This window comes from Musa acuminata, chromosome BXJ3-4 (assembly GCF_036884655.1).
Source record: "Musa acuminata AAA Group cultivar baxijiao chromosome BXJ3-4, Cavendish_Baxijiao_AAA, whole genome shotgun sequence".
NCBI classification, from domain to species: domain Eukaryota; kingdom Viridiplantae; phylum Streptophyta; class Magnoliopsida; order Zingiberales; family Musaceae; genus Musa; species Musa acuminata.
In genome coordinates this window covers 6616793-6626420 of record NC_088352.1, presented here as the reverse complement: position 1 = coordinate 6626420, position 9628 = coordinate 6616793, and the positions used below count along the sequence as shown (strand labels likewise).

The following is a 9628-nucleotide window of genomic DNA, read 5'->3' as shown; positions in this document are numbered from 1 at the left end:
GGTATCGGTGCCTATGGCGGTTGAGTCGATGATTGTGGTTGAGCTAGTGGCATCGCTTATTAGGCTAATTAGGGCAAAAGTAGAGCAATAACTTATATCATGCTCATTAGCATCTACATTTGTTGGGTGAAATTTAAGAACAAATTTGCTAAGATGAGCAGGAGGCTCGAGGTCATCCCTAGCGGTGAAATGCTTGAGTTATTAAATAGATGCAGTACCATATCGATGTTTGCGCTGAGATAGATGCATCAATATGCGAAAAGGGTGGTTGCTACCCCCCTTGAGTGAAAGTACTATGAGTTAGGATTAAAGCCTCTTCACTTGAGTATACATTGAGAGGGTCAGCGAATGAGCATTTCTATGACATCAGGCCCTTCTTTTAGCCCCAAAATTATGAGGGAAGAAGTTATTGACGTCTTAGTCAGCCCAACATGGTCTAAACCCATATGCATATAGTTGTTCGATGTGCCTCTGAGGTAAAAACGTCGATCACTCGATGTACCATATACACGAAGATCGAGGTCAAGATAGATTTTTTTGACTCAATCCCTCCGACGTCCAAGTCAGTAATATGAGGTATATAAGTACAGACACAAGTAGTAAAAAAAATTAGCCTTCATTCATTATGTTAAAGATGAGCTTTTATATTTCGTCATAAAATGATAAAATATTTTATACAATATTTCATAGGATGACGGCCTTTAACCACCTCCAATATTCTCTCCTTAACCTCGTGTCCACATGGGCCATTGGGGGGAACTCATAATCATCTATCTTGAACTAATGATATAGTCTGTATCGTAAAGTTATTTTTTTAAAATTTCAAAATAATTGATAAATATAATATATGAATTTAGGAGTTTTACAACTAATCTAATATCTTCATATATAAAATAATTATGAATGCTAATTATGCTAAAATCAAGAAAGATAAATTAATTAGACGGCTGAGTTGATGGTCAAAACCACGGAAGATGCATATGATGGGTTTAATCAAGGTCAAACATGTTTACTCAAGAGAGCGAACTGTGACTACATTGCTTGATACGTTATTCTGTAATTAAACAAACGGGTGATGGGCTCTTTTAGATGCTTTGCTTCCACTATGCTAATAACGCAGGATATCGCTGAGTTGTCTCCCAATTCTTTTTCCTTGGCATCCTGTCTTGGGTCTTTACAGGATGATAGGGGTAAACGTAATCCTGTATGTATTGGGTACCATATTATGATCCGCTAGATAGTAGTCACAACAAATCTAGATTCTGACGACAATCATGTTTCATTATTCATGAACTAAAATATAGCTACGAGCTGAAATATTGCACTTCAAGCATTCTCACGATATCGATGGTTGTGTGATAAGTAGCCTTCCGGGAAAATTCATAAATGTGCACATGATCAAACTCAAGGAAGTCGGCTTCAATATCTCACATGTTACAGAGATATAAGCTAAGCTAAGAAAAGTAAAGGGAAGATAAATATAATCGATATATCATTGGCCTTTTGATTCTTGTACTTTGATTGTTACATGATGCCTTGATCGATATGGTAAATGACACAACATGTAAGTACCATTGACTCCTGGAAGAAGATTCACATCCTGTTCCCTCACTGAGCCGCGGTCTGAGCGCAGAACCAACTGTGCTCTGGCAATTCCTGGATCGGTCCTGTTGCGGCAAGTGCAACTTCCTGAAACATTAAATGGTGATTAGTAATGAAACATGAAAGAAAGATTGCCTAATTATTGACTCATCTTTCAAGCAAATATCAAAGAACAAGCAGGACGAACTTCGAGGTAAAAAATCCCACAGCATAATAGTCTTTATTTTAAATGAGTTGCAATGTAAGATTTAAATGAGCAAAAAAGTCTCATTGCCTTATTGATGATGAAGTTCCTTGCTGTCTCCATAATTGCAGCAGCATCAACAGCATCAATGCGAGCAAAAAGCTCAACGAATGGCAATACCCGCCCGTATGTCAGCATCTGCACGTGGTGATGAAAGTGATCCTTCTTAATATTCTAGACAAAATATATTGAGCTCAACAAAATTTAGGATGTTTGCTTAACAATGAAGCCCCCTCAGGTATATATTGCAAAAAGAAGTATTGAGCAGCACAAATGTTGAGCACTGATGTCTACCTGACGGCCATTATTCTCAGAAACAGCAGTGGAACCATCAATGTGAAGCAAAAGCACGGATTTTAACTGCATAACATGTAGAAACTACTAAGAGATTCATTCAGCAAAAGCTTATCTGACGATCATAAGTCAGCCACGGATATTTTCACAGAGAATAGTGGTGAACGTTGTTGATATGCAAATAGAATGCTCCATATACCTGATTCCTAGCACGAACAACTTCAGCTTCTGACACTTGGTATGCAAGTCTCTTAATCTCATCCATCAAGACACATGATAATTCACGCAAACATTTTGGCTGCAACAACAGATTTTGAAATGGAAATAATAAAGGTGACATGCACTTCCATAGTTGTTACTTAATAAGTCATAGTAACAAAAGCACTTCTATTACCTAATATTCAAATTTCTAAGTGAGGGAAGCTAACAGAAAGTATATTAAGAATGCTGGTAAAATGTGTCATCTTTGTCTTCACATATTTATGCCTGAACAAATATTCAGGATTTGTTATCAATATCGCATGCATCTAGAGGATAACGAATGTCCACTGGGCCGCATTTTCTTCATAATAATTGCTCAAGTTGGTTTAAACATAAAATCCATTAGCAGATGCCACCAGGACATTGAAAAGAACTCTCAATGACCAACAGTTCATAAGCAACAACATGCATGAGAAGAAAGATACATCGACACAAACCCAATATTTTGAAACAAAAATAAAAGAGCTACAATTAAGCTCTTAATCTATGAGAATAAAGCTTACCGAGGCAATGGAGTAGACACCAAACAATCCTATATCACGATAGTTGGTATTGAAAGCCATAATATTTTCAGCTAAGTCATCAGTGCCTACTCGACGAGCAAGCTGAGACCTGATAGTTCATGGAATAGCATAACATTGTTGAAGCACTCGGCTAAAAGTGTATTGTACTGGCAAAAAAGAAACTGCCTTCACTCATCTTACCCTGAGCAATTGCCGACACCAATGCTCTTGTTCCAACTACCCAACAAGCTTTGGATTACCATAAGGGGGATAGAGTTAGGGTCTGTCCAGGATGACCCTTTAAATGCTATTGCAAAATGCGCAAAAGGCATTCCCTCATCCTGCACTCGAACCTATAATACATATGGTCAGATGGTGATATATGACGCAACAAATCGGGTGCATAAGGAAGATAAATTCAGTGATGTAATAAATAACACAAACCTCTGAACCTGTAAAAACAGCTGGATTTGCATTTACAAGCTGATCTGCAGTGGTTGGATCTGTGGAGAAATTTGTGAACAGCCTTCCGACCATGTTAACAATCTCATCATGTTTAACAGCTCCTGCAGCCGACACAACCTTTGACAGAACACATCCAAGACCTCAGAATTTCTCTACACTATCTATAACCCAAAGCATAAAGATTATTTCACAAGAAATCACCATTCTATGGCCTGTATAATGAGTGGAAATGTATTGCTGCAAGTCAACCCTCGAGATCCCTCGTATATTCTCCTCCGGGCCCAATATTGTGTCCCCTAGAGGATGGCCCTGAAACGCTGCAGAATGCAGGTGGTCGAAGATTACCTCTTCTACCTGTCCTTGCACCTGTTCCCTCACATCGCCAGACATGCATAAGAACCTACTCGTAGAGCAAACAGAAGGAAAAGGAGAGGAACCACGAGCTGACCTCCTCCATCTCCCGGAGGATGACGCCGCGCTCCCGCTTGATCGCGTGGTCAGGGAACTTGGAATTCTGCAGGATGTCGGCGAGCACGTCGACGGCGACGGCCACGTCCTTGGACTGAACGTCGGCGAAGAAGGTGGTCTGCTCGCGAGAGGTGTAGGCGTTGAGCCGGGCGCCCATGTTCTCGATTTCCTCCTCGAGGGAGCGGGCGGTGCGGCGGCGGGTGCCCTTGAAGATCATGTGTTCGAGGAAATGGGCGGTGCCGTTGGTACCGGGGGCCTCGAAGCGACTGCCGGCATCGATCCAGACGCCGATAGACGCGGTGTGGGAGGCGGAAATGGGGGCCGATTGGGTGACGACGCGGATGCCGCTGGGGAGGGTGGTGTGGCGGACCTGGGGGAAGCGCAGAAAGGGGGAGTGGTCGAGGGGCGGCCTGGCGTCGGGGGAGCTGTAGCGGAGGAAGCGAGGGTCCGGCGCCGGCTCTTCGGGAAGACTTGGGCGGGCAGAGAGCGAGAGGTAGCGGGCGCGGACGGCGGACGAGAGGGCGGCGTCGAGTTTCCTCCGAAAGCGAGAGAAAGAAAACGCCATGAAGAGAAGCTTTGGTTCGTTCGTTTTTGGCTAAGCAAGCGCGCAATCTGATGTCGTCGGGCCGATGTTTCGGAAGCTCAAATTGTGAGCTCCGAGGAAACAAATTCGTAATAACATCAATTGGGAGGGAGGAAAGGGGTCGGAAGATGAGATACGGCGCTAAGACATTTCAACGAACAAGTCCAGGGCAAGACACCCGCAAGTTTGAAGCCCTAAATCCCCTTCGAATCGGGTTCGAGTGAGATACCACCAGATACCAGTCGTGACGCGTCCCGCCTGATTACCTACACGAACACAGATCTACACTCGGCTGCTAAGTACCGATCGTGAGTAACCTTGATCAGGGATGATCTTCTCCATATCAAAACCAATCTCAATCATTGAAAGGAGATGTGGAGACTTGGCTTCTCAAAATCAAATCAAATCAAATCAAATCAAATCAAATTTCAACCATTGAGGTACTATTCTCGTTGTTAAAGCAAAACATCATTTATCCACGTCAGCCCCATATCAACTAACCACTTGGCCAAGTCCTAGTCTAAGTAGGACTCGGGCCGGGTCCCAACCAAAATGGATGGTTAGAACAAAGATACACTGATAGAAGATACGTACAACTCCTTGTGCGTTATGAAATTACCGCATCACCCAATCTCTAAAGAGTCTTGATCATTATAGAACTCCTTCAATCATTGTCTATATGGAATTCTTTCGTGTGTTGAGAAGGCAATTCCTGTGTGTCAAGGAATTATCTCATTACCTAATCTCTTGGGAGTTTCGATCACATCCGTACTTCGAAGCCTATATGAGAAGGAGATTGTTGCCTTCTCAATTGATGGAAAAATCTTGAAACCAACATTCCTCAAGTCAAAGGCATCCAGAAAGAATCTGCAACCTTCGCGTTTGCCATGCAAGAACTTCCAAGCAATCATCGCTTTAGTTTCCTACTTTAAATTGATAACAAGAATATATTAATTTTTCTTATAAAATTATGTTCATTATATTAAAAAAAGTACAACTTCTCTCTCACAACTTTGATGAGAGATGGACCCAAACCTCACAAATGATGATGTGGACTCGATGAAAGAAGGAAAGAGTTCTAGGGTTGAGATAGCTTTTTGGATGTGCATCATCTCCGCCTATCCGTATCTACTTATCAAGTGAGTTTTAGCTTTTCTTCTATTTTCCTATACCTCAGTCCTGAAGACAGTCTTGAAAATTCATCTTCTTTTTTCCTTGGTCGTCTAAATATTCCGGCCAATGCGGGAAAATAAGACAACCAATCAAATTGAATAAAATATTTTTTTTCTTTGGAAACTATAAATGGAGGAAGGCTCTGATCCAAAAACAAAATCTTTATCAATCAAACTAGCACTTTCATCAAACACTACTTCATTAAGAAAATGAGCAGAGATATTTACTTCATCTTGGTCTAATAAGAAACGAATGAGCTAATGATGGATGATAACCTCTTGGCAATGGATAGAGCATTCGAGTGAGAGCACGGCTACAGCTTCTACTGCAGTAGTGTGGGCACCTCGCGGTAGCTTGAAAGCATGCTGCGGTCGATCAACTTCATCTTGGCCTACCAGTGTGATACATCAACAGAGCATTCACCCGCACAGGAAGAAGTATCAAGATAATTCAACTAGTGTCACTTTAAAGTGCATTTGAACTTAGAAGAAGTTAGCAACCATCCTCTGTGAAAACTAAACCCAAAGTCAAGCATGCATACAGTTTTCTTATATCACATGTAAAAAGAAACGTGTACTATCTGTTCCTCTCTGGCTTAACCAGTTCTTCTACATGACTTCTGTACTTGACAACTAGATCCCTGCTAAAAAACAAGCACTAATAAGAAAGAGAAAAAAGAAACTAAAACCAAGTAGGAATACATAATGCACATGGATATCTCTATGAGGCATAAACATACCTCCTCTGGTTCAGTTGTTGCATAGTCTCTTCCAGCCTACGCTTCTGTCCCTCAACTGTCTGGAAGAATTAGAATAGGACTCCAATTAACCAGAGAAAGGGAAGGAGAAAATATAGCGCACACAAGCTAAATGAGACTTGAGATCCTTCTAACCCTCAATGACACATGGAATAATGTCAGATTGCACAAGAAATAAAGGAATACAAGGCAATATTTATCTAATATATATATATATATATATATATATTAGTGAGAGAGAGAGAGAGGATTCAAAATCATATTCACAGAGAAAAGAGAAAACCATTGATTTATATGCTACGGAAAACTTTTCTGCAAGCCACCACACATGAAAGTTGGGAAAAATTCAGCTTGTGGTCTTTATGTCGCTTGACAAGCATGGAAAAAGATGATACAAAACACGTGCCAATTACTGGTGTGATGATACTAATGGATCATTCTTTTTGGTAAACAAATGGTGCTGTGAGATTGTAGTCAGTTCCAGACACTGATTAAATTTAGTTCAAGATTTGGGTGCTCCAAATGTCCATAAATCATTATGTCACTAATGGATGCTTATGAAACCACAACCAAATCTTTACTGTTACTAGCCAACAACTGATTTATGAAATCATCTTTGAGTACCTTTTTTGGTCCAATAGTTGCCTGAATATCAGTATTCTATACCTTCTATATAAATCATGTCAGAGCTATGGACTCATACATGCTTCGCAATGCCTACCATATTCATTATTAAAAAAATAAGAAGAAAACTGATAGAAGTAGAAGAGAGTGAAGAGTGATCTCTTTCTATCAACTGAAACAATATATCAGAATTATAGAAACGGTAAAATGATTTTACACCAGGGGGTGGGAAGAAAGGGGAGGGGGGAGGCCATGATGTGCTTCCTGGTGAGAGCGCACACACACGACCAGATTCATTTGATAATAGAAAGGGTAAAATGATTTTAGACGAAAGAGAGGGGAGAAAGGGGAGAGAGAAGCCATAATATGTTTCCAGGTAAGAGATCATGAATATCTTAGTCCTCAAATGTGTTTCTGCTTCACTTTCTTTTGTCTACCTATCTAACAATTTCAGGATTTTTTTTTTTGCGTGCCTATCTATCTGACAAGTTCAGTAAAACAGTCCGGGTACATTTCTGGTAGGAGTTTATCAATGGTCAATTGAGAAAGTTAAATTGATATATGCACAACAAGTTCAAGATACTTATCCTCTCTCAAACATTTACTCTAAGAGAGAAGGTAAAAAAACTGTGTTTTATAGTGTATAACTGTATATATTACCTCCTTGAAGCATCTACAGGTAAATGACCATACAGAGGATCAAGGTTAAATTCTCGTATATACAATTCTAAGACATCTATCTACATATTAATGTATGCATATATTGGGGTAATATTTTACATATCCATGAAGGAATATGAAATTTAACATAATATTGTTTGTTTTAATCCCTACTTGATTCAAAAAGCAATCATTCGAAACCGATATTGTCTGCCCAAGCAAACAAATATGCAACAATAATTTAGTAGTTAGCTAATATAACATTACCACTAGACATGATATATAACAAATTATTGTCCATGTTATACAAATTTGCTCTTGTCAAAGTAGATTTGAGAATACACTATCATTCCATTGAGAAAAGCACTTGAATAAAGTCCAACATAGATGTTGGACTTCAAGACATCAAATGGCTAGTGTGTTGTTGCACAAGTAATTGATCAAATGAAGTCAAATGTTTGAAAATCTTATATGCTGTTTAATGTAATGAATTTTTTTTTAAAAATCCAACATAGATGTGTAAGGTATATTGTATAGAACAGATGGAAAAACATTGTCTTACTCACCAAAGACTTTGTACTGATGGTTTCTGAAATAGAATCTAAAAGTTGCTGACACCTTTTAAATTGATTGGTCAATTCAGTAACCTGGAAAAAAGGATAAGAAAAATAATCTGCCTGCTAGTTAGAAAGCCAAATTACTAGATGTACGAAAAATTCTATATATAATCAGGTAATAGGCTTGTCATCAACCATTTTAGAGAAAATGAATCAGAGAACATGCAAAAATATCTCAAGCTTATTGAAATTGCTACTGCCATATGGGGAGGAGAGACAGAGATTAACCAGAGCCTCATATTGTTGATCACGACTTCCGCTATCAATTGCATCGGCTAACCTTTCCACCAACTGCAAAAGACAAGAGGCAAAGCATCAGCAAGAAAAACTGGCAGTATAGGACATCCTCCAGATACAACTACAAATATAGCTTAAAATTTTAGCAGATACTAATCGACTTCCAAATGACCATGGGTTCAATATGAACACTTTCTCTACTTCAAAGAGGTATTTCTCTAATCGAATTCCTTTGTATCAGAAACTGTAATCGAGTTCTCAAAATAATTTCCTCTTTTCTTGCATGATCTTCGATGAAGTAATATATAAAGATTCGATCAACCTTATCCAAAAACGATCCACCAAACTTTGCTTCGATCTCATGTTTCAAAATAAAAAAAATATGAGCATTTGGTAGAAGAACGAACGCTAGTATTAATCGGACTACTAAAACAAAAAAAAAGGATATCATCGACATAACCCTAACAAAAACTGAAAGCATCTACTCGAATTAGACCTTGATCGACCGTCTATTTTATCGATCATAAGTTCAACCGAGTCTACAGTAAACCTGAATCAAGAAACGAAAACAGACCTGACTTGGGGCGAAACAGACCGGATGAGAACACTTACGGAGAGGAGATGGAAGTGAGAAGCCAAGGACGGGTGGTGATGGTGCTGCTGCTGCTGCTGGGGCTGGGGCTGCTGTTGAGGCTGCGACAGTAGCGGCGGCGGCGGGTACTGAGGTTGGAGAGTGTGGAAATCCTGATTGAGAGGGTTCTGATTTGGGATCATCATCCAACTCCCCCCATTGTATTGGTGATCCATCTCCTGCACACGCACTCCTAATCAGAAGAAAGCCCTCTCGTTCCTCGTTCTCCAGCGACTTGACAGACTAGAAAACCTTTTTTCCTAGTATCATTATTGTTATATGGGCCTTTATGAGTTGGGCTGATGGAATGCGTTCTGAGGGCTTTTTACCGTAGAATTGTGTGGCTTTTATGCACTCAGGATTCGATCGTATAGGATGTGACACACGAACGAGTCTTGTAGAAGTTCAGTACCATCATATGGCATCGCATCTCGATAGAAGCAAAGACCATTCGGCTATGCTTATACGAAAGTAGCTACCAATCTTCAAAAAATTTCCAGCTGCATTTC

The 9628-nt window shown here is 39.9% G+C and overlaps 2 protein-coding genes across 2 annotated transcripts; both read right to left on the bottom strand.

Annotated features, from left to right (window-relative positions):
* Positions 1-1351: 1351 nt before the first annotated feature.
* Positions 1352-4731, bottom strand: LOC103980965 (probable mitochondrial-processing peptidase subunit beta, mitochondrial). Its single transcript, XM_009397511.3, has 9 exons — positions 3818-4731; positions 3571-3735; positions 3349-3486; positions 3106-3257; positions 2905-3013; positions 2340-2438; positions 2141-2206; positions 1877-1984; positions 1352-1689 (listed from the first exon to the last, which is right to left on the bottom strand). Exons 1-9 carry the CDS (start codon positions 4400-4402, stop codon positions 1609-1611), a joined length of 1503 nt encoding a protein of 500 aa, XP_009395786.2. The 5' UTR covers positions 4403-4731; the 3' UTR covers positions 1352-1608.
* Positions 4732-6039: 1308 nt separating this feature from the next.
* Positions 6040-9380, bottom strand: LOC135636230 (mediator of RNA polymerase II transcription subunit 9-like). The gene is made up of 5 exons (XM_065147864.1): positions 9101-9380; positions 8480-8542; positions 8201-8281; positions 6333-6391; positions 6040-6233 (listed from the first exon to the last, which is right to left on the bottom strand). The coding sequence occupies exons 1-5, from the start codon at positions 9293-9295 to the stop codon at positions 6170-6172; spliced, it is 462 nt and encodes a 153-aa protein (XP_065003936.1). The 5' UTR covers positions 9296-9380; the 3' UTR covers positions 6040-6169.
* Positions 9381-9628: the final 248 nt, after the last annotated feature.